Below are 25,316 nucleotides of genomic sequence, written 5' to 3' on the forward strand. Positions count from 1 at the left end.
AAGAGTAACTTTACAATGGGATTAAGCTGTCATAAAACTGATCAGAGAAAAGAAGCAGACCCAGAACGTATAGAAAAGCTAGTGTCGAGTGTTATGTACATGAATATTTTAAAAGAAAAAATGATAGCATAAATGCCTCAGATTTCTGATTTGAGATGTACTGGAACTGGAATATATGAAGCACTAAACTTTCAGCACTTGATATGTACTCTCTAGTTATCTCTTTCTGCTGGTATAAAATATAAAAGAAGCCATAAAAATCAAGTACAGGATACTGTTTTTTAACTTGCTATTGTATTTGAGATACAGTAGTTTCAGAAAGAAAGAAAATTTTAATGGCAAGAAAAGCAAATATCTTTAGTATATTTCATTAATTCATAATAATAGAAAGCTTTCATAAAACATAGCTAAGGAGGTAATTGGCAATATACTTGTCTGCCTGCATAGTTTCTTTACAGGTTGACTTTATCTGAGATTCAAGGAGGAGAAAACCATATTTCCCCTTGCCATGGAACTCAAAGGCATAGGCATACTTAATGCTCTGATCATAAGACTAGTCTACAGATGAACCAGCAGCAGGGTCCGTAAAATAGAGATAGCAAAGATTATGTGAAAGAGAAATATCACAAAGCAAATGATTAGAGAGGAAGTTCTGATGGTTAAGCCCAGGACTAGGAGTCAGGAAATCTGGGTTCTCTTTCCATCTGTTCCACAAATTCATTGTGTGACCTTGGGGAAGCCACTTAATCTTTTTGTGTTTCATTTCCACCATTTTAAAATGGGGGTAATAACATTCACCTACTTCACAGTGGTTTTCAGAGGATTATTTCATTAATGTTTGTAAAGTCTGAGATCGTCAGAAGTGCAGGTGTAATAGGTGTCTTGTGTACATACTGGGGAAAAAACTTTTGACAGAAAATGAAACTATAATAATTTACAAGGGACTTTGTGGGTAGAGCCACGAATTAGAGGATGAATGTCTGGGCAAGGAGGCTGGGAGTTGGTGCAGCGATACTTTGACTGCAAATTGGGAGGGTAGACTGGGACTACCTGCAGGAAGGGATAGCTCAGTGGTTTGAGCATTGGCCTGCTAAACCCAGGGTTTTGAGTTCAGTCCTTGAGGGGGACATGTAGGGATCTGGGGCAAAAATTGAGGATTGGTCCTGCTTTGAGCAGGGAGTTGGACAAGATGATCTCCGGAGGTCCCTTCCAACTCTCAAATTCTATGGTTCTATGATTCTATGACTGAGTCAAGGTTCCTAGAGAGCTGAGAGTAGGACTGGGCTGGGAAGCCTAAGGTGTGGTGATTCGGACTGGTTAGGTGAGGAGAATGGGATGGGGATACAGGGGTGGGGAAAAGACAAGTCTATGACCAAGACAAGTTGGAGGAGATGAGGCAGATGGGGGTCAAACGTTAGAGTAATGGGCAGAAAGGTTCATGCCCACTAGAACACACTGCCTTCCAGAGACTGGAATGGACCTCAAGATTCCTGAGTCTCACCTTTGCTCTGCTGTTAGCAAATATCTGTGAAACTCACTGAGTCTCATTCGCTTCTAGTGATTAGTTCACATAAAAGAAGACAACCTACAACTGCTATCAGTTACTCTATTAGCTCAAGAGGCAGATATGTGCTATGGATCTAAAGATTTCAACCCAACTGAGGACCTCGTGGTTTCCATAGGCTGGCACATGATTGAATATCTGTTTGTTTGCTTTTTTAAAAACCTAGGAAATAACATATGAACTATATTAAAAATATTAATGAGGTTTCAAAGTCAAGCATTCAGAATTTAGGAGATGCAGAATTAGGTTGCACAGACAATTCCTATTTTCTGAGTGCTTGACTTTGCAACATTCAGAATGCTCTTGAAGCTCATTAGTGACATTGACAGTTTTAAACTCTGTTGAACAAACCTTCAAACACCTGTATAAATGGGTACATGCTACTAGGGCTGCATGTACAACTACCTGGTTTGTGTGTACAATAACTTAGAATTTGTGCAGCACACCCATTGTTCAGGCCTCTGAAAACTGTATCTGGCATTTCTATTATAAACACTCTGACATCACATGGACTATGAAATCTGGCATGTATAGGGTAAATTGTCTTAAAAAACATGTCAGCTCTTAATCCACACTGGGTTTTGGAGATTTGAAATGAATAACATTTCAGTATTTGACCACTTCTAGCTACACAATAGCTTAATGTTTTAAAGGTAACATATTTTTCACGAACTTTTCAGTTACAGGTATGAAATGCTCCTTGGTCATTACTTTTATTTAAAAAAAAGTGAAATTCAAGTATAAAAAGTTGAGATGTGCATCTAACTCTTCATTAGTACGGATCAGGAGATATGGACATATATTTATTGGGGAATAAAATTCTAGCTACATGATGTCAAGAAGTAAATACTCAGGCAAAATTCCCAATATCTTCAGCTTTGCATGAGTAAGTGCCATGTCAGGGATACAGGATTTAGCCCTCCACCTTGCCTTTATTTGGGGCCTCTAATACTTTATTCCATGAGTAGCATATTTCACACTGATTTCAATGGGACTGCTTGTGGAAGAAGGCACTATTCAACTAGAATAAGGGTGACCCTGATCCAGCAAACACTTAGTGGACACAGTTAACTTTATACATATAAGTTATTCCATTGATTTTAGTGGGATTGTTCACATGCACAGAGTTCTTCAAGTGTTAGCAGAATTAGGGCATTGGTTTGGAAGCTCTCAGGCTAGGGACTGTCATTTACTAGCTTGACGGGGACCTCAGGATGTTGCCTTAATACAAATGAATGACAATAACATACAGTAAAGATTCATCTCACTATATTGTGAGATTTGCTGATGGATAAATTTATACTGTAAGTAGATATTTAGGGTGTAAGTTTGTTATTCTACGTAAAATCTCAATTTAGTACTGTACAACTAAAGAAAAATAGAAAACAACATACAGATTATCTGGGCTATTTGTCCATATTTATATTTTGTGCCATAGAGACTTGATAAAGCATCCGCTGCTTCCTTTGCAACTTCATTCTGAGTTTAGAAAGAGAGAGAGGGAAAGATTCATTTTAGAAAAATTAAATGCTTTCACTTTGAGTCACTGAAAAGATCTGAGCTTTATTAAGCCAGCAAAATGTGCCTCCATAACTTTTGGAACAACTTCTTGTTTTCTTGATCTCATTAATCATGTAAGCCCTAGTTTAGTTGAAAAGGGGAGAGCAGTGGTAAATGCCTCAGAGAAGATCTGTCATTTGCAGGCTCTGTTTCACCCCTATGACAAAGAACAAATGGATTAATCATGTGTTTCAGGTCTAGCCTAATTTGACTGCCACTGGGCTAATGGAAGTTGGCCAATGGCTTTCTTTTTCTTTTTTATATACAAATTATAGTGGGGTTTTGAATTGCACCTGTTCATCTCTTTTAAACATGAATTATGTGGCCAATTTCATCCTTGTGTCTTAAACCAGAGGTATACAGTATGTTTAATTGTTGCGTTTTGCTCATCATTGTTGTATCTGAGAGCATAAGGCCACATAAGAAAGTAGTTTTATACTCAAGACTCCATGCACTTTTACTGTTCAGTTTTCTCTCCAAAGAATTATTGGAAAATGCTGTAGTTTGGTATTGGTTTGTGTGAGAAATAAAACCATAAGAGGTTTGATTTTTTTTAAAGAAAGAAGTATCATTCTGTTTTACACTGAGTGGGAGCTGGGTGTGATGTACAAGGTACTTCAGAACATCGGTGTGTTCTCAGCTGGGAAGCTGAACAAATGTCTTAGGAGTCTTTCTTCAGACAGAGAAGATTAGATTTCATTTTGAAGTTGATTACAGGGACACAAATAGATGGCTGGAGCCTTGCTCCTTTGGGTCCTTCATTATTTCCATCTCGGTACTTCACAATATACGAGATACTGTAATGCACAAAATGTGGTTTCAGGTTAAAGAAAAATTAATGTTGAGGTATTGACTTTACACATATGGCCCCTATGTTTCCCTCCCTGGGGCAAAGACAAAAGAGAGGAACATTTACTTCAAAACCTCTGCAAAGTTTGGAGAGCTAGATCTCCCCTGAATGCTGCTGACAGAAATGTGATGCAGGAAGGGATCATGGCCTGTCTTTATTGTATTGGCTGGTGATCCATGGGAAACACCCCTTGTAACATGGATTGTCAGGACATTGGGTGGAGGAAGTCTCACTTGAGCACCCCCAGGAATTGCAGGCTAGCCAGCCCGGTCTCTGTATTGCCTTTAGGCTCCTCTCCATTCCTCACAGCGCCACTTTGGTCGCCCATCGCTGGAACCCTGAGGAGGGCCCCCTCCGGAGTTTGTCATCTGTCACTGGAACCTTGCACGGGGCTCCCTGTCACCTATTGCTGCTGTGGCCTGTTGCTGGACCCCTGCCAGGGCCCCCCCGCTGGCTGTCAGCTCCAGTAGCCCCTGGGGCTGAAGCAGAGAATGTCAGGCAGGTCTCTGGAAGTCAGGGATTCTGTGACATCAACGTAGCTGTACTCATGGGTCTTAGTGCCACTCTCTCAAATTTGGCCTAGTTGGCCCTCCCTAAAGCCGCAACACCTCAAATGGGTAGAGCCCAGCCAATCCCGTGGGACAGGAGCCAGGAGGTAACAGTTGGTGTCATGTTCTCGGGTAAGTATCAACTGGCAGCCCAATATACCTCCCATCCCACAGCTGGGTGACATCCTGGTATCCATATCCTCTCATACCCCCCACCCTGGCCTCCATCCGCTTCTGCCCCCAAACTCCATCTCCACCACTGCTTTATCCTCTGACCCCCATGGGCCTGTGTGGGGGGCTAAGTGTTTTCTGGGTTGTGTCTCAGCTCACTGCCCCTCTCCCTCAGTTGCCAGTTGGAGGTGGGGGGTTTCTCCAGTTGTTCACATCTGTCCAGAGAGTCTGGACTTTTAGCTCCAAGCCCTCCCTGCATGGTGTGTTTGATGTGTATAAGTAAATGTTACACTCATTAAAATTTGAGAGAGGGGCCCACAATAAAAACCTGCACTGTGGCCCATCTTCCTGTTCTCGTGACACTGGCCCTGCTAACACACAATACTCTTTATGAGCAGTAAAGTAATTCCATGTACTCTGTGCTCTTTTATGTTTACAGACTGTACAAAAACACTCCAATTAATTCATTTGAAACAGTGGGGGGGGAGGGATAGCTCAGTGGGGGGGGAGGGATAGCTCAGTGGTTTGAGCATTGGCCTGCTAAACCCGGGGTTGTGAGTTCAATCCTTGAGGGGGCCATTGAGGGATCTGGGGCAAAAATTGGGGATTGGTCCTGCTTTGAGCAGGGGGTTGGACTAGATGACCTCCTGAGGTCCCTTCCAACCCAAATATTCTATGATTCTATGTTAATTTTTCTAAGAAGCCTCCTATAGATAGTATTGTTAGAACTTACAGTAAAGTATTTTTTGGTCCAACATGCAAATTCAGCTCCATGAAAAGGCTATAACCACTCAATTCTAGGTATAGCTGTAAAATACTTTAAAGGAGGTTTTGGGTTCCAGGACCTGGTCAGATTTGTCCATTAACTTTGAAGGGGGGAAAGAGGGAAATGCTTCATGTTCCTGTCCCCGCCATTTTCTCTCAATTTTCACTCCTTCACTGTCATATGTCCAAGCTATCATTCCTCCAGCTCAGAAATACTTTGGAGTAGCATGGCATCATTTAATGGTTGGTTGATTGAAAAAAAATTGGCTTTTATTTACCTTTTCATTCAGTTAGTGACATGTGTCTCAACACAAAAGCTATTATAAAAGTGTTTTAAATCAGACAAAGCCTCTATACCCTGAGAAGGTACATAGGGCGCTGTTCAAAAGCTGTTCCAACATGGATGCGAGAGGCCAGTTTAGGATGATGCTTAGCCATATTAGCAGTCTGTGCAGAAATTATCAGACCCTGAAATGTATTTAAATAAGGGTAAAGAGCAGAGATAAGTTTGAATATTATCCCTGCGCGGTGAGGCAAATCCCCACCCCCGTCAAGGTGTTGCAGTGCTTCTCTGGCATAATCAGCCCCAGCCCAGTGCACCCATGAGACCTGTCAAGCCTGGAGATGGGTGAGTCCTTAAAAGGGAGGATCCCTGCTCAGTCCAGGGTAGCACTCTGAAGGAATAGCAGTGTAACTCTTGGAGATTAGGGAACAGAATTTGTTTTGACAGAAAAAATATATTTGTTGGTTAAAGGAAACTGTCATATCTACCGCTTGTTTACAGAAACATGTCAACAGAGGGATATTGTGCCAGAGAAGAAAGTCAGAGAGCACATGCTTGTCTCCATTCATCCCCCAAGTAGGTGAGTAGCTTTATAGGCATTATGTACATTCTGGCACTCAGTTTTATTAATTTTGTATAACTAAGGCATGATGAATACTAAAACCATGCTGTAGAACAGTACTAGCATGACCAGGATACATGCTACAGGAATTCATGTAAGGCTGGAGAAGATGGAGAAATTAGTGTTTCTGTGATACACTGCCCAGATGTAATTTTACCTAATTATCCTCTATAGCAAATGACTTGTCTGTTTTGCAGGATTCCCATTGATATCAATAGGGGTACTTTGGGTAGACTAACCTAATATGGCCCTTAGTGAGCAGAATCCAGCTAGGCAGAGAGGCACCACACATTATCAGTCACAGAGACCTAATTTTTCAAGAATGCATTCAAAGTGAACAGTGAACCGTAATGGAATGTGCACAGATCAGAGGAGCAAATTGAGCATCTGATGTAATTGGGAATAGGAATGTTTATACATTTGGTTAGGTGATGGGGGCCTTAAACCCAAGTCAGTTGCAGGTGCATGTCAAATTTTTATAAAGATCATGGAGAAGTTTTGATAAGAGGTAGGGCTGCTCAAAAAATTTCTGTTGAAATTGTTTTTCAATGGAAAATTTGGTTTTCAATGATACGGTTTTTCACAAAAAGCATCTGCTTTCCATGGAAAAATTTGACTTTTTGTCAAAACATTTGTTTTAACAAAATTGAAATTGTTCATGGAAGTCCCCCATCATTTTCTGACAAGCTCTAGTGAGAGAGAGAGAGATGAGTGGGAAGTAAGGAAAGATTAAGAGAGAAGAGTGACATGAACCATGCTCTTGGAAGACAAGGTAGCAAAACTTGCACCTGCTATGCAGAATGGTCATTCCCCCCCCCCTCATTTCTTTTAAATTCTGAGATTTAAAATACAACTTATCTGTGCCTCATTGATACTGTGCATATACCTCTAAAAAGCCTATGTCTTTCTGTCCTTTGGCACGTCAGAAACACCTTATATATTTCCTTATACTGTGAGAGCATTTTTAATTTGAAATCTCTATGTTGGAATAATTTATTATGTGAGGAGTATGGGCAGGTGTATATTGGTGGGAGAGCAGATATCAAAAGGATAAAGGGAAAGGAGAAGGGGTGGGAAGAGAAAAATAAGAATGGAAAAGAGACAAGGGGGAACAGAATAAAGGAAAGAAAATTGGGAAGTTGGGGATTTTGAGAATTCTGAGAAGAGAGATATGTGAAAGGAGAATTAAGGGAACCAGGGGGAAGAGTGACGGAAATAGAGATATTTAGAGGAAGGGGAGGGAAAGAGGTAGGGGGATGAGATAAGTTGAGAGGCTAAAAGGAGAAAAATAGATAGTTAAAAGGCTGAAATGATTTGAAGCTGCAAATAAGAGGAAGCAGATAACAGGAGATGGGCAGGGAGGAGGAAGTGATGGCCAATTTGAAGTTTAGACATTTTTATGCATCCCTGCCTCCCCTCCTCCCAAACCCCCTGCTGGTCTCTACCATCCCTTTTCATCCACCTACTGGAACACTTTGAATAATGTCATCCTAGTTTCAACACAAAACTAGGTGAAATTTGATGGTTTCTACTAAGCTTTGTTTGAAGATTTGGGTTTTGTTCCAGCCTGGAACTCAGTGATCACTTAGAGCAAAACCTAAGTGACTATTCACACAGACCCTTGCAAAATGAAGCTCCTTTTCCTCAGAGCTTTGTTATTTACTCCTTCTAGTGACGGAGCCACACCTGACCACCTACATCGTGCAAGCACCACAGGGTGCCTCCTGATAGTATTGTAATATCTCATCCAAGTGGTCCATCCTCCTACTGTCATACTGTCTATTTTCTGGTCTCAGTATTAGAAACTGCTCAACTAAAAATCTGTAGACAGTTACCAACACACTAACCTAATTGATTACTAGCTAAGAGATTTCTGTTGGAAGAGACCACAAAGCACATGGTCTCCCCTTACTCTTCAATACACATGAACTACTGGTATTTCATTCTGCTCCAGGAGAGTCTGGACATATCTGGATTGAGCCGGAAATCCACTTCCACATTAGCAACTTCATCATAAGCTGAATCCAGATGATGGAAATCGAGCTGCACACAGAAATGAGGAGTATCTCATTTTAGTGCTTACATAGTGCAATTGGCCGGGTGAGTATGTACAGTTGTAATGGAAAACTGTTGGGACAGTGTTGCCACAACTCTAGACAATGCCTGATTTTATTTTTTGAATTGTGAACACACATTTATAAAGGTATTTACAATCCTACTTTCAGAAAACCTCATTTATTTTCTCATTCTTCAGAAGCCTTAGGAAAGCATTTATTTAAATACAATATTGTTAGTACACTCAGATCGGCAAATGCTGTGTATCCTTTAGGGTCTATATTTGGCTCATGGGGACAAATTCATCTCTGATGTGAGTGGATGCAATTCCCTTGATGTTAATGGAGTTCTGCCCACTTATACCATGGGTGAATTTGGCTCGTAGAGTCTTTCACATGTAGACTGTGGGTGAATTTGGCATATCTGGTCTTTCAAGTTAAGTCCATGTGAGTAGTGACCAAAATTGTTATATCTGGTTGTTCTGCTTGCTTGTGGGAAATAAATTTAATCACTTCAGTTCAATTTCTGGTGGACAAGTACCCCCATCACAGAAATCAGGCATTAATTGGCCCCCTTGTTGGCAGCCTCAGAAGAGAGAGAGAGAGGATTGAAAATACCTTCTCAGTACCTTTTGATGAGGCTTTTCTAGAACTGGACAGAGGCACATTGGCAAGGCATTGTCACTGCTGTACCTGTTGTAGGGATAAAAACAGGACTCTTGTCTCTAGGGCTGTTGATCTGGCCACTTCCACAAACACTAAATGTGCTCATAATTATTTTTTAGTTTTGAAGAAGTGCCGTCATTAGTTTAGAAGTCTTGGACTTCCCCTGATTTGTACTGTGGTACTTTTCACATTACCCTAGGCTGATACAATCTTTATCAGCTTCTCTGATAATTCAACAAATTTTTGTCTTGTTTTTCTTTTTTTTCAGTGACAAACATACTTTTTTCTGTCTCTAAACTGGGGTTACATATCTATATCACCCCAGTTACTGGAATACCTGACAATCTTTAATGTATTTATCCTCAGAACACCACTGTGGGGTATGGAGTAACTATTATCTCAATTTTACCAATGGAAACTGAGGCAAACTAAGACTCTGGGTGACTTTCCAAAGGTGACACAGGAAAGTAGAGCACAGAATTGAACTTGGGTCTCCCAAGTCTCTAGCTAATGCCCTAATCACTGAACTATCCTTCCTCTCTTAGTTTCTCTCACCACAAAGCTATCATAAATTGTGTTTATAGCTATATAGAATTCAATTCCTTTATTAATACATTGTTTGAAATGCTTCTCTTGAGTTAAGGGTGTGTTAAATCTTTCTCAGGAAGATGGTTTGTGGCTCTCATTCCATTCAATATCTAGATGGATCAGAACATGAGCCAAGGATTATTACATTTTGGGGAAGTCATGAAATAATCTATTCTGGAGAATGTCCAATGTACTGCTGAGAAGCTCCTCTCACTATAGTGCAGTATTATGGAAATTAGTACAAATTATTTATGAGATGCTAACATAGATTTTACAGTGCTAAAACTTAATATGCCTTTTTCAGGCTTTTCCGCATATATTGCTAATCTGGAGAATGAGCAGGAAAATGTTTGTGTTCATTTTACAACACCAGTAAGATGTCAGATATGACAATGGCTCAAAATAATATTGACACCACCAAATAGTAATAAAAACTAAACGTTTATGATACATAGATACTAAATGTAGCTTGTCAGCTCAGGAAACCAGAAAAAATAGACCACATATTCAACCATACTAAAAATTACAGCAGATCAATCCCTTCATTTCCAACGTATCCTATACTTGCTCTGCCAGTGAGATCCTTTATTGTTACGGGTTGTTGTAAATCCTTTGTTATACAGAGACTGCACCATGGTACACAAGGCTCCATTGTAATCCCAAGATAACAGGTGTGTGTTACTCTATATTTTATAAAAATAATCAGCTACTGGATGTATACGTGAGCATTAGCAGATTTTGTGGGCAAAACTGTTAGATGATATCTAATGTAGCATAACCCATAGATTCCCTTAGACTACTTACATCTGCTCTACCAATGCATAAAGGAGTCTAAATTAACATAACTTAAATGCCCAGGAGCTGGGAGAAGGTGTATATTAAGGTGTGGATGAGGATTCTTTAACACACACTTTCTTATACTTCTTCCACCTGCTGCTTATACTCCTTTGTACTGCAGTGTAGGTGTAAGAGAGAATCTAGCAATGCTACTTTAGGTACCACTTCTGAATTTGGCCCCATATTATAATGATGTATGTACAGTATATGGTGAGTTACACCTGCATATCTGATATTTGAGACTATTGCAAGAAGCTAAAAAAAAATTAAAGTGAAGAGTTAAATATATGGCACTCTGTGTAAAAATGTCTCAGCTGTATGATGCTGGCCAAGTCCTTCATGAAGTTCACTTGTTTGTCATTCTGAGGATTCCCATGAAACATTTTCTCACTTCAAAAGACATCAGTAACCAGTCACAATCATAACTTTACATTGTACAGTCCTGTTCGGTTCCAGCCCCTTTCTTTGCCTATTAGTCCATTTGAAGTAGGGGTCCTCTAATTTGTCTGGTACAGCTCTTCTGTGCTACAAAGTGTACATAATATCAAACTAATGTGATCATTGATACAATTTCTGCCAATGATCCTCAGAGAGCTTTCTACCTGTCAAAGCGATGAATGTGAGGAACAACATGAGTTGCTGCAATCAAGGCTAAAAGCAACATAAACTTCATGTTTCTGCTTGTTCTCTGCATAGCAAATACTGTCTGTCACATTTTATATTCCCCCTTCTTATTGCTCAGCAAGCAACTGACTTTCTCTTAGAGCTTCATTGGAGATGGTTTTATTATTATTTGAACCTTCCTACTCTTCAAATAACTGAGATGCTAATAACACTAATGACTCTAGCCTATACTAGTTGGGAAAACAGCACATCTATTCAGATGGAAAGCTTCTGGGACTTAAAGGTCATGGCTCAGAAAGAGGCTTAATTGCCTTTCTCAGTATACCAATCCATACGTAGTAGTTAAGTAGTTCCTCAAGTTCCACCAGACATCTGTCTTGCATGCAGAGAGAATCCATACAGAATTTGCTCCCGTGGCATTTTGTTTGGTTTTGTTCATTTCTGTTGTTTAGCTATTAAAGTTTTGCTGGGAGTGCAGGTGTTCCTGCATGTCTGTGCATTTGGTTCTCAGTCACAAAATGAAGCTAGCAGCTCAGGATTTATGTTTGTGGTTTTGATTATTTGATTCAAGGATTACATTCTATACATGTAGAAATATAAAGACATGAGCATACCTACCTGATGGATCATATACAACATATGAAATCAGTTACTTATCAGACTGACTTCTTAACTACTGCCCATATTGCTTTAACTAATTTAAAACTGTTGGAACAAAGCCTGAGTAATCAATGTAGCCATTTTCTATATAAGTGTGTGTAGAATTTGTAATGACTGGTGAAGTTTATCAGTTCATTCCTATGTTATTATTTTTCATATTTTCTTTACTTTATTTAATTTTCAGTTCAAATGCTAACCTGTTAAATTTAGTTTTCAGGACAGGACCCCTACCTCCATCCTCATTGTCTGATTTTTGATCTCTGTCTGCCTCTGATATAGGGATGGATTAGATATAGTTATTATTAGGTTTTCCCCCAACTCCATTATTGTTGGGCTCCCATTTGCCCTCACTCTTGTTTCACCTAGGAGCTAGCTGCTATTAAAGCTTCTGATTAATATTAGCCTAGTAAGAGAGGTCCAGCTTCTGCCCCTAGATCTATCATGCAGCTCCACTGAAGTCAATGCCCCATGATTGAATTTGGTTTAGTGATCATTAAAGGGCCTTTAAAAACGTGTTAACTGGCTGAACAGTCAAAATAGACACTGGTGGCTTCTTCATCCATTCAATCCAGTCACTGGAGTAACAGATGTTCTATCAATATTCAAACAGTAGGTGAGTCATTGTCATTTTTATTTGTGATTAATAGAAAAATCCCGAGATATTTTCATTGGCTCTAGAGCTCAAGTGTAAAGGAGAACTAACAGCATTCTGTAAAGCAGAAATCATCAGCCATCAGGGAAAGAGAACAAAGGGGATAGTATATTTGAAACAAGCTTTCTTGAATAATTTTGCAGTACCATTCTAATATAAATGGTCAAGGACGTAATTGGCAATATATTTAACAGCTTTTAGAGTCTCTTCACAGGTTGGCTTTATCTGAGATTCAGGGAGTGCAAATCCATATCTACCCTTATCACGGAGCTCAAAGGTGAAGGAGTACTTGATACCCTCATTATAAGCCCAGTCATCAGAGCCACCAGCAGCAGGATCTGCATTGGGAGAGAAGAAAACTTTACTAGAAAGGGACAAGTCACTGGTAATCAGTGGGATTTATTATAACTATAACTACCATACTACTTAGCTAAAAATATAGGAAGGGCAGAGGAAAAAGCAGTGAGAGTCAATGAACCATTTGTTTGCATCCAGAATATGGAATAGAGCTTGCCCAGCACTTTAATAGCCTTGAAAATGGAAACCTGTAGCTGTAAAAAGAAGAATATAACCATGTCCCCCTTCTAAAAATATAGAAGAAACAATACTGATCAGAATACAGACTCTGAGTTATTTTGCAGTGCTGCTCCCCGCTCACTGTAGAGATCCCTCCTGAGAAGGGGTGGGAGGGGTATCTTTTGCCTGAGGAGAGGACTGGAAGCATGGTATCTGCAGGAGCAAGGATCTATCACATTGAATCTCCTGTCTCTGGAGTATCTCCCTGAGATCTACACAGATCTTTGGAGATCCACAAAGCTGGGGATATGAACTCTGCTTTTTTGTTGTTGAAATAAGCTTTGCTCCTTTTCCTCTCAACGAGAGAATTCTGAGCATACTCTCTGGGTTGTTCCTTGTAAGGAGAGAATGGGGTACTAATATTTTTTATCCTATAGGTGGTCCTCAAAATTGCTAGGAATCCCCAAAAGCATTTTTCTCAATAGTTCTTTTAAACATTGACAAACAATTGCAGCCATTATATTTAAGACAAAAAAAAATTGGCTTCCAGATTGTTCAGTCCTACAATGCTGAATTTCAAGCAGGCGATAGCCTGAGGAATTAGGAGCCAAAACAGCTGAGCTATAAAACTCTGGAAAACTGGGTTTGGAGACACGAGGTCAGCTTTATAATGTCGCAAAGGACATAACACAACAGCTGGGTTTCAGGAGAGTGTTAGAGTGAGGCTGGAATTTATATATTTTTAAAATCACCATACAGTAACAGAAAGTAACAGTCTGCTGGCTAGAGCCATGAAGGCAAATTCTGGTCAAAAAGGTTTCACATACTATTGTCGCCCCTTGTAGGCCCTGGACATCAAGAAACTCACAGGCTGAACGAGCCCAGTTGTCTCATGTTTTAATCTAATTTTGGCTGTTTGTTTTAGGAACTCCTAGTGTGCCCATCACCGTAGTATTTGGGCGCTACATAGTTATTGTGTGAATCTCATTCGTACCCCCAGGTGCATGTTTGCACGTTTGCAGAACCAGATGTGTTGCATCCACACCTTCAGGACAGTGAGGTTAATGGGACTACTTGCGAAGAAAAGTACCATGCAACAAGAGTAAAGATATCACAGTCTACACCCATTAGGAGGGAAGTAAGTAGGGTGTGTATGGGCAGGGCTCATCTTATGGGGTTTTTTTGGGTCATAATACATAATTTCCTCCCACTGTCTAGATAAATAATTCTTACTACAGTTACTTATGATATTTAGGTTAATACTTACAGATTGTTGAAGCAGATGCACCAAAGGTATATTTTGTGCCATACAATGAAGTCAGCTCTTTAACTGCAGCTTTAGAAATGGTATTCTATAAGGAAGGACAATTGCGGAATAATTAGTTATTCCAGACATTTAAAGCTTTCCTTAGAAATTTGAGTTAACTCATGAGGGCCTCATTTTAGAAGTTTTAAATTATTTGTAACTGTTGTTCCTCTTTTAGAATCAGTAACAGAGTTTATGCTGTCATCGTCTAACGATCTGCAAATGTCTACACTTTGTTCATGTAGCATATCAATAAGTAGTCTGTACTCAGAGCTCTAATTATGAAATGTATCTGGAGTCTGGAAACTAAGGGCACAACAGGATCCAGGGATTACTGTATTTAACAGAAATGTGTACTTGAATCTGTGAGAATAAACTAGAATTATGAAATAAAATGATGGTGAGGTTTAGGCAACAGGGGATGTATATATGGAAATTATGAAGATAGCATTTTCTTCCCACTTACACAAGTGTAAATCCAGAGCAACACAGTAAAAGTGGTATAAGTGAAATCAGAATTAGATCCTGTAAAATGCAGATTGCAAATGTCAACAATACTATAGCAGGAGGTGCATGAATTACCCTGGAGTCATATACAGCACTTCTGTGATTTCAGTTTGCATTTCCTGTGCAGATTGGGATCCATCCAAGTCCCCCTGACTTCAGTGGGGGTTGCATAAAGTCTGTCAACACTAAAATGCAGCTCTGAATGTTTGCATTATGAAAGTTACAGACTTTCCTTTGGAATGTGTGGCTTTCCCATTTCTTCATAATATGGCATGTTGACAATAAAACTATGGAAAGTATTCCTAAGGGATGGTAAATATTTGTTTGTATATCGTTAGTTGAGAACAGATGTTCAGCATGCAGACAAACAATGGATTACCATATCTCCCTCTGTAGTTCAGAGTTGAACAGTGTGGTATTCCTAACAATTTCTTCAACTCTCTTGTTTCACTCTACATTACGCAATAAATTATTTTTCCCAAGGAGGAGAGATATTTTAAAACATCTTGACTTCCATTTAGTAGTTTCACATTTTTATGAATTTTCCAAAAGCTGCATTTGAAAATGTTTTGAAAAATGGATAGATAAAGTGACTATTTGTTTCTGTGAAAGTAGCAACAAGCCATATTAATGGTTAAAATGGCAGTTTTTTATATCATGGGATTGTAACTGCTCTCAGTGGGATAAAACAGGTTCAAGGTGCAAAATTCACATTGAGAACTGGGTTTTGTACACCCAAGAATTCTGGGAGTTTGTATGTAGGGCTTTGGTTTGTTGCATTTCATGGAGGCCTTTTACAAAAGCCAGATTTAGATCTGAGAGCAGGTTTCAAACACTCCCCAAAGACTGGGTGGGATTTAAAGGCAGGGTTTTTGTTCTGGCCTCTCTCTTCTCTATACATGTGCTGAAGAAGAGTGCTGTTGTGACATACAAAGAAACAATCTTGGAATTCTAATAATAATCAGAGTAGTTAAATCTTCCACTTCTGAAAATTGCCTTAATGAGATGATGCTTCTCCTATTAAAATCCATGGCAATTTTGCTATGTATGTCCATGGAACCTGTAGTGTTTGGACACGAGTATCTGCTATTAGTGATGTATCAAATTTTGTTCAGGCACCTTTTGTTTATATTGGCTTCAAATCAGTGTGCATGCGCTGAGATCTGCAGATAAAGGATTTCTTGTTCACCTCACAAAAGAGAGTTCTGTTGCAAATTTATAATTTGCCTCCTTTTATAATGAACATAGAGAGAAAACATACAACATGGCGATGTCTTGTACTGTGGATGGGACCTGGTGCTAATATAGTGTCTGTGGGAGTGTGTCATTTCCTCAGTGGCAAGAAACTAAGGAAAATAAAATAGGAATATTTCCTATAGGGAGGAGAGGCATTAAGTATCAGCCAGCTGCCAAATGGCAAATTTAAAACATCAGATACTTGTATCTGCCAAATTTAGGAGACTAGCGATCAGAAAAATATGCTGGGAAAGGTTCCTATGAAAAGGATGACCCTACTGTGGATCAGAATTACCATAATGATCAGGCAGCTGTAAAGAAAGGTGCTTGTAGATCAGTGGTGGGCAACCTGCAGCCCTCGGGCCACACACGGCCCATCAGGGTAATCCGCTGGTGGCCGCCAGACCGTTTGTTTACATTTTTGCAGCCGCCCACAGCTTCCAGTGGCGTGGGGCTGGCTGCTGCTTCCCGCAGCTCCCATTGGCTGGGAACAGTGAACTGTGGCCACTGGGAGCTGCGGGCGGCTGTGCAAATGTAAACAAACGGTCTGGCGGCCTGCCAGCAGATTACCTTGATGGGCCACGTGTGGCAGGTTGCCGACCACTGTTGTAGAGGAAGGACTGAAATTCTCAGCTGTTGAAAGACATCCTCAGGTTTTCCAGGTTGGAGCATGGTAATGGAAATAAATGGCCTATTTTATAATTCGGTAAATTGAGTGTGCCTGTGTGATTTCATCACAAAATGAGTCAGTAGCAGAGCTAGGAACAGAACCGAGGAGTCCTGATATCTGATCTCTTCTTGTAATCATCAGGCAACACTCTTTCCCAATTGCTCGGTTAATGTATGAAAAGGGTGGAAAAAACAAAACATCAGCACCAAAATGAAAGTGCCATTTTATAGCAACCAAAGCAAGAACATTTAAGTAAAAAAAAGAAAAGGACAGGAAAGGAAAAAGGAATAGTGGTGGCAAACAATTATCCTTCTTAAAACAACAGGGAAACTGGATGAGGTTTCACTCTGTGCCTCATCTTGTCTGTATTACTTTCAAAAGGGGAAACAGTATCTCACTTTTGTGAGATGAGACCCAGGCCTAGAGTCTTTATGTTCTTTGTGTTGCTGATAAAAGAGGAGGCAGTGCTGTGGCTTTCCCCCCCTTAACTTTGAAAAACTCTTAGCTCTCTACAGACTCTACAGGTTCTCAAGATTCATTTGAACATCTGGTTTGTTACAGGATTCTCTTTCTGCCTTCTTGGTTTGGGCTCTGTAAAAGGGGAACACTCACAACCAGTGCTGCCTAGTGGTCAGGCAGGGGTGCAGCAGGTTGTCACCCCTTTTCAGTTATAGTCCTGGCCTTCAGCTCCCCCTAGGGCTTCAGGGTTTTTATGTTAGTATGGGGATTTTGGGGCCAAGGTCTTCCCCAGCGGGTCTCTCCACCAAGGTAAAGGCTTTCTTCTTGTGTCATCTTTCGGAAGTCGGAAGGGGAGCCTGGGCCCACAGGCGCCAATCCACAGCCTGATGATGGGCAGGTATGTTCTACATCTTGCAGTGCCACGCAATTGCCCCATGGATCACTTCCTATCCAAGTCTCCCTTTTCCGCTCAGAGAAAATTACAGAACCACAAACAAAGTCTCTGACCTTCACAGTCAGTCACCTGTCTCTCTCCTCTGTAGGTTTTATTAGGTCAGTTTTCAGGCAACAAGAATTCCTGGGCAGTAGTTCCCATCCCCTCCCCCCCTCTGAGCGGCTCTGCCTACAGCTCGTGCAGGCTTTGCAGGTACAGCTGGGCAGGGCTGAACCCCTTGCTCTCCAGTGTGGGGTTTGTAAGACCCATCACTGGCTCCTGCACTGTCAAGAAACCTTCACTCATAGGGGCAAATTCTGGTGCTAGTTATGCTAGTGAAAACCAAGTAGTGTCACTGAAGTGAAAGGACTTACTCCAGATTTATACTGTGTAACTGGGTGCAGAAATGATCTTCCATTCTCTGTCTTGTTGCTGAACTTCCAGAAACTGCCTGTTCCAGGAGAATCTAACATTCTCTGTTCTGATCTCTCAGCTTTGTTTCCATTGCAGTTCCTAGTGATTTGATGTTTTGCTTAATCTTGTGCAGCATGTCAGCTAGTCGGTGTAACAAAAGGATCGTGTTCCCTGATCTCATTATCTCATTTAACTGAAGTTCAGTTACTATCAGTTCAGTTACTAGCTTTTAAAGAGAGGCATGTGATGCTGGCTCCCTCCTAACTGCTTGTCTACACTGGCAATTAACAGCACTGCAACTTTCTCACTCGGGGGTGTGAAAAAACACCCCCCTGCGTGCAGCAAGTTGCAGCCCTGTAAAGCGCGAGCATAAACAGTGCCCCAGTGCTGGGAGCACTCTCCCAGCACTGGGAGCTACGCCCCTTGTTGAGGTGGGTTTTTTAGAGCGCTTGGAGACCTCTCTCCCAGCGCTGCGCTTCGACCACACAAGGCACGTTAAAGCACGGCTGCGGCAGCGCTTTAGCCTTGCCAGCGTAGACTACCAGGATAATATGGCTGAATAATCACCTTTATCTGTTAATAGATTATCTTTTGGGAGCAGCTTCCCCATTCTTGCTCTCATATTCTCAACTCAGATTTGTCTCTGCAAATTGCTGCTGGTTAAAAACACTCCAGGGGCCTTGATTACGCAGTTGCTGCACACAGGCAACTCCCATTGACATCAGTGGGATATTTGATGGGATTATTGACATAATAGGACTCTAGGATCTTGAAAAATCTGTGATGGATAGCAATGCTTGCTGTAAAATTGGGCTCTATGGATCTGCTTGTCATTCTACCTCTATTGTCTTCTTTATTGCCTCTAAGCTCTGCCCTTCTCAAGTCAGCTTTCTGCAAAGAGCTCTAAACTGCACTCTCCTCATTGTAACGCTCTCACACATTGTCCAGGATCCCTTGATTTCCCTTTGAAATGGTAGCACTAAAAGTGAGTTCATCCAATGCAAGAACTTTAATATCACAGTATATAACACTGCCCTTCTTATACCCATCTTTGTAACTACCACATGGACATTCCAAGAAATATGTGCATGTTGCTAGTGTTTTTATCCAGTAGCATCAAGCTGAGGCAAATCTGCCCTGAGGCTATTTGAGATTGCTACATGAGCCAAGATGAAGAAGTGGTTACTGAAGATAGCTCAATTTGATAACAGAACACACCATTGTATGAGGTAATGTGAGAGGCAGGAATATATAAACCCACTTTCCTCTTCTTTACTCCAGTAGCCACTTCTAAAAATAATTTACACCTGTCCATCTTCCATAGGACAGAAGAATCCCATGCACTGCTACAGACTAGGGACCGAGTGGCTAGGCAGTAGTTCTGCAGAAAAGGACTTAGGGGTTACAGTGGACGAGAAGTTGGATCTGAGTCAACAGTGTGCCTTTGTTGCCAAGAAGGCTAACAGCATTTTGGGCTGTGTAAGTAGGAGCATTGCCAGCAGACTGAGGGATGTGATAATTCCCCTCTATTCGGTGTTGGTGGGGCCTCATCTGGAGTACTGTGTCCAGTTTTGTGGCCCACACTACAAGAAGAATATGGAAAAATTGGAAAGAGTCCAGCAGAGGGCAACCAAATTGATTAGGGGGCTGGAGCACATGATTTATGAGGAGAGGCTGAGGGGACTGGGATTATTTATCTGCAGAAGAGAAGAATGAGGGAGGATTTGATAGCTGCTTTCAACTACCTGAAAGGGGGTTCCAAAGAGGATGGATCTAGATTGTTCTCAGTGGTAGCAGATGACAGAACAAGGAGTAATGGTCTCAAGTTGCAGTGGGGGAGGTTTAGGTTGGATATTAGGAAAAACTTTTTCACTAGGAGGGTGGTGAAACACTGGAATGGGTTACCTAGGGAGGTGGTGGAATCTCCTTCCTTAGAGGTTTTTAAGGTCAGGCTTGACAAAGCCCTGTCTGGGATGATTTAGTTGGTGATTGGTCCTGCTTTAAGCAGGGAGTTGGACTAGATGACCTCCTGAGGTCCCTTCCAACCCTGATATTCTATTCTATATTCTAATCTTGGGTCCTGGCTCCTTAAGAGTTCCTTAAGATGACTTTGTTTACAAATAACTTCAAAACGAGCACTAGTAAAATCCAGAACTAGTTTACTGGACCTGGTTTTCAGCCAAGAGGTGAATAGTCATCACATAAATATTCATCATCTAATGCAGTATAGCAGAAATTCACACCTTTGCACATTTTAAGAGCTCAAGTAGGGCTTGAGTGGTCCATAAGCTTGTGCAGAAGGGTTAATTTCCCCTTATACAAACAGTAACCAATATATGAATAGCAAGGTAGCCAATATATGTTCAGGTAACCTGCCTCCTGCTACACATACCACCAAAGCCTGATCTCTGTTGATATAGGATTTCTGTTGCTTGTACACGTCTGGATTTGTCTAGCTTCAACTTCCAGTCATTGGATCCTGTTATACATTCTCTACTAGACTGAAGAGCCTATTATTAAATATTTGCTCCTTATGTAGGTACAAATTCAAAAAGTATGGTAACCCCCTCCAACACTGGCCAAAATGTGAGAAAATTCAATTTACAGCCTAAAATGTTTCTGAAAAAAGTGATTAAATATACACAGAGTTTTACTGAGAGAGCAGCTAAGTGTAAATATTGAAAGAATGCTGAAGGGAAGCTTGGCTGTAGAGTGGATGGACAATTGGTCTGTATCCAACCGTTTTTTTTTTCAGTTATGGAAGGCTGGGGGAAGCTTTTGTTCTTTAAATGGAAGATACAATTTTTTCTGGTTGATCCAAGCACATATTCTTTTTGTGCTGCGCAACATCTGGGGATATGGTAGAGAGTGAGTTGAGGGGAGTTGTGCAATACACAGAATGTATTCTTTTTGGAGGACAGTTATATTTTTCCCCCCAAGAAAACATCATAGGAATATTGTTACTTGTGTGAAATTCCTGAGCTGACCCAGTTTTTCCTATCTTGGGTGGCATTATCTTGGTTGTTCAAGCATTAGGCTCAAGTCAGTTCTAGGGTCAGCATTTTCACTGTTGTTCAAGCATTGCTTGAAAATGCTGACCCTAGAACTGACTTGTGTCTAATACAGGGCTGTTTCCCTTCCCATGGGGAAAAAACCCCATGAATGGGAAAATCCTATGTGCGTACCTTGTGCTCCAGGGAGAACGTACATGGCTTCAACCACTTTCCTCCACCCTGATACTGGAAGCAGTGAAGGGCTACTTTCGTCCCCAATTTAAATTAGAGTAGCATCAAGGCTGCTGTAACTTGTAATGGTCCTCTAGGCCTGAGATCACTGGAATTCCCAGAATGTCTCTAGATGCCCTGTCATGCCTTGGAAACCAAGAACTGTGGCACCATTTTACACACTTAGGGATTGCCTTACACAAGAGAAGGTTCCATCTTGCTCTTTAAGTTAGCTGTTTGTTCTCCTTGTGCTGCCAGGACAGTGCAAAGGGAACAAAATAGGGGCAAGGATCTGGTCCTTGGAGTTACAGGTACATTCTCCTTTCAAGGCTTTATGGAAGTGGCAGGGGGCGTGGCCTGGAAACCATCCAGAAGACATGGGGGCAATCATCTCCACCACTGTTGACCTTGGCTTCTGCTCCCTGTAGCCCCAATCCCATCTGGAAGCACAACTCAATGAAGAGTGCTGTGTCAGTTGCTAATTTCCATAGGCCTGTTCTCTACACTCCTCTTACAGAGGCAGTGAAGGTGTGTAGTGGCATTAATGCTAATTAACATCCTTGTGAATATTTTCTATATATCTGGTTCTAAGAGAAGAAGGCTGTATCGAGTGGCTGCTTTCCAGCATCACCCACCTACCCTGATGTGCCTCCTGAATACCTGCAGAGTCCCACTGCAGACTGTGTCCAAAGGAAGGTTCAGTGGGCTTGGAAGAAAGCTATGTTGACTCCTCTATTCTCCTCATCTGCAGGCTTAGGGTGATTTCAATCCAATTTTACTTGATTTTGCTCCCTTCCTTCAAGCCTCACTTTGGAATGGAGCATTACCCCACAGTATTAAACTAACTTCTGAATTAAACAGCGTGGAGCAATATGTTAATGATAAGCAGGCATGTGAAGTTTTGTTGTTTAACTACATATCTCATCCCACACTGAAAAAGATAAGAAATAGCAACTCTACTTCCTTTAATTTATTAGATCTGTCAGCGTAAAAATAAACATCTAAGATAAGATAATAGTTCTAAATTTTACTTCATTTAGAGCATGATTTATGGTCCCTTTATTTGCCAGAACAATTTATATAAAGCTTTAGATGCCAGTTCTTCAGCCTTTCTCTGAAGTCTGTATCTAGGCAGAACTTTGCTGATATAACACACACATTAAATGGTATATAGTATAATGCCCTTTTATTTTTTCCTCCTTTTTTTCCTGTCTCATTTTTTAACCAAGGAGGAATTGCTAAGAGAAAACCTAATTTCTTTGTGACAGTTCATGCGAACATGTTTAGTTGTTTGAAGTAATCCAGAAAGCTACACCATTAGGACCTGACCCAAAGCCCATTGAAGTCAGTGGGAGTCTTTCCATTGATTTTAATGGGCTTTGGATCAGGCCCTTTATATTTAGCTATCCCAGCTACAGACAGTGCTGATTGGTTGATACTATGATCTCATTCTCAAAAGCCAAGATTTTTGGCTAAAAGTATCCTCCTTTTGTAAAATCAAATATTAGTACAAGTTGAGCGCCTCTGGGACCCTGCTGTTTTTTTGTTGGGAGCTCCAATTGAGGAAATATATTCCTTAATTAGGACATGAGGACAGTTGATCAGATTATCGCCTTTTAGTGGTGACAGGATGGCTCCTTTGTAGCGGAAAATAATAGAACTCCCCCTGGGATCATTGTGGCTGATTTAAAATATAGGATAAAATTACCATGGAAAGACTAACTCATATTAAGTGAGATCAGATGGATGGCTGTTGACATATATATCTTGCACTCCTGAATTACCTTTTTTTATATTGAAGAATGGAAGACTCAATCTCTAAATCAAACAAAAAAAAAAGATCAGGCTTTTTATTATTCATAAAATTGCAAACCCTTGGCATGGATGACTGTCGCCAATCGTCAAGATTTTATATATTCTTCTAGTCTAGAATGCTGTAGAACAGGCAAGTTAATATGAAAATTGTTCATCCAGGATTTTTTTTTTAAAGGAAAACTAGAAAGACTTATTGACCCTGTCTTAGTGTTAATATTTTGTCTGTTTTTTTTAAAGTTAGGTTTTACTGTATTTTTTGTGTCTTGAGTGTCAATAAAACCTTTCCCCATCTGAATGTAATGGTGTTAGAAACATGCTGTACTTGGAGCAATATGTTTCATCACACTTGATCTTGACTCAGCAAGCTGGGCAGAAGACCATGCAAACTTCTAGCATATGGGAAAAATTGTGAGCTTGACAAAGAAGCAGTTCAGGAGTTTATATTATTTATTTAGACTGAGCTCTAATGGGTGAAATTTGAAATATTCAGTAAAAATCAAAGACAAGCAAAAAAGATGTAAGAAATGACTGGAATATTCACAGTTAAAACTCTCCAGCATGTAAAGTAATATAACAAACAAAACAAACCTCCACATCTTAATGCTCTCCTTTCCATTTAAGCTGCCAGAAGTCCAAGGCAAAACTATTAAGTTGGCCATACTCTTCCTTTCTGCTTCAGAATTATGATAGATCCATGTGGGAGCTCTCGTAAATCTGTCATAGTTCTGCAGCAGTAAAGCCAACTTAATGCTATTGCCTTAGACTTCTGGCAGCTTAAAGAGAAGAGAGAGGATCAAGATGGGTTTTTGTTTTGTTTTGTTTGTTGTGTTGCTTTTCATGCCAACAACTTTTAATTGCTAATATTCCAGAGAATTGAAGTCATTTTATTATTTATAATTATTTTAATCTTTTTTTAAAGGATAAATAATTCACATACTAAATTGCCTTTATCAGACTTAAAAAGCTGCAGGGCTTGGGTGTGGCCCTAAACTTCATTAAATAATGATGTTTCAGGGCCAATCTCCAGCTGGTTTAAATCACTCTAACTCTATTGAAGCTATGGAGCTATGCCAACTTACACAAGCTGTGGATCTGGCCAACAGAGCATGATTTTTGTATGTAATGTATTGCAGTCGGATACACTGTAACCCACTGAATAAAGTGGAAGCAGTGCTGTATAATTTACATCTCTCAATATGACATTATTTGCAGACAAACACAGCCTTGCAGACAAATCCAACCTTTGTATGATGGAGATGAATCAGGGATCCTTGAGTTTATCTCATGCCTAAACCCTCTTCAAGGTCTCTTGCTATAAAAGACTAATGTACTTTCAAAAGCTTATTGTCCAGATTTTCTCCAGATGTATAAGAAAAGTCTGAAATTAACCTGATCTAAATATCAAAGATGAAATTTGCATATTCTCCCCAGTACACCAAAATTACAAAGAGATACAATATTTGTGTTCTACTTACCAACTCTGCATAGTTCTCTGGAAGGGAGTAAGTATAAGCATAAGGAAACAGCAGCATCTGGGAATAGGAGTGCATAGTCAAGTATGCCTTTATAGTGGAGAGATTTTTACGAATAAAGTCAGCCAGAGCCTTGGTCTCCTTTTCAGACTCAGGGGCGCTGCCACAATAAGTCTCATCGCATGGTTTTTTTGAAGCACCAACACCTGCAGGGAAGGGCAAATGCTTGTATTTAATGAAACAGAATTATGTTAATGAACCATAAAGATGGGGATTTACTGTCACCAAAGTTATAGTTAAGACTCTTTAGGCAACCTTAAGTTAGTCCCCTGGAGCATATACTATACATGGAGACAGAATATTTATTATGTGCTCACACACTTCTAGGCAATGTGGTGTAGCATTCTGCAAATATTTTTTTTCACAGCTACTATATTTGGAGGAATAAAACCATTTCATACATCACTGAAGTAAGTCATCATATTATGTAAGTGAATTAATGTATGAGAAGTGAACAATTCTGTTGACCTGCAGTGCTTTATTAGGGACCTTTACTTGAATGTCTGCTGCATAACACAGGGCACTTCCAGGAATTAGAGTGGAAGTCTAGTGACTGTCACTTTTCTTGTACGATGCTTTCCCCCAGTATGAATTCAGTGCCCAACAGAAATTTCCAGACTGACAGCCCTGGTGACAGAAGTCTTCTGTTCATCCTAAGGAACAGGTGTACCATGCACAACAACAGCGTAAACCTCCCTAAAGTACATTGATGATGATCCTTGCTCCAGGCCTGGAAGGACCAACTTTAGGAATGAAGGAA

General features: G+C 40.4%; 1 protein-coding gene and 1 long non-coding RNA gene across 3 annotated transcripts in view; one reads left to right on the forward strand and one right to left on the reverse strand.

The window, feature by feature from the left end:
- The window catches only part of LOC125642093 (uncharacterized), a 138,602-nt gene that overhangs the window by 47,544 nt on the left and 65,742 nt on the right, over positions 1-25,316 (forward strand). For both annotated transcript variants that reach the window (XR_012669883.1, XR_007358269.2), the window contains exons 2-4: positions 6,243-6,321; positions 8,318-8,463; positions 13,961-14,098. This is a non-coding gene — a long non-coding RNA (uncharacterized LOC125642093). The remainder of the gene's footprint in view (positions 1-6,242; positions 6,322-8,317; positions 8,464-13,960; positions 14,099-25,316) is intronic.
- The window catches only part of LOC125642091 (carboxypeptidase B-like), a 35,751-nt gene continuing 20,583 nt past the window's right edge, over positions 10,149-25,316 (reverse strand). Inside the window, exons 9-11 of the mRNA XM_048862826.2 lie at positions 24,500-24,702; positions 14,228-14,312; positions 10,149-12,782 (exon numbers count right to left, since the gene is read on the reverse strand). Of these exons, the coding sequence (XP_048718783.1) occupies positions 12,595-12,782; positions 14,228-14,312; positions 24,500-24,702 (476 nt within the window). The 3' untranslated portion in view covers positions 10,149-12,594. The remainder of the gene's footprint in view (positions 12,783-14,227; positions 14,313-24,499; positions 24,703-25,316) is intronic.

This window comes from Caretta caretta, chromosome 9 (assembly GCF_965140235.1).
Source record: "Caretta caretta isolate rCarCar2 chromosome 9, rCarCar1.hap1, whole genome shotgun sequence".
NCBI lineage: Eukaryota > Metazoa > Chordata > Testudines > Cheloniidae > Caretta > Caretta caretta.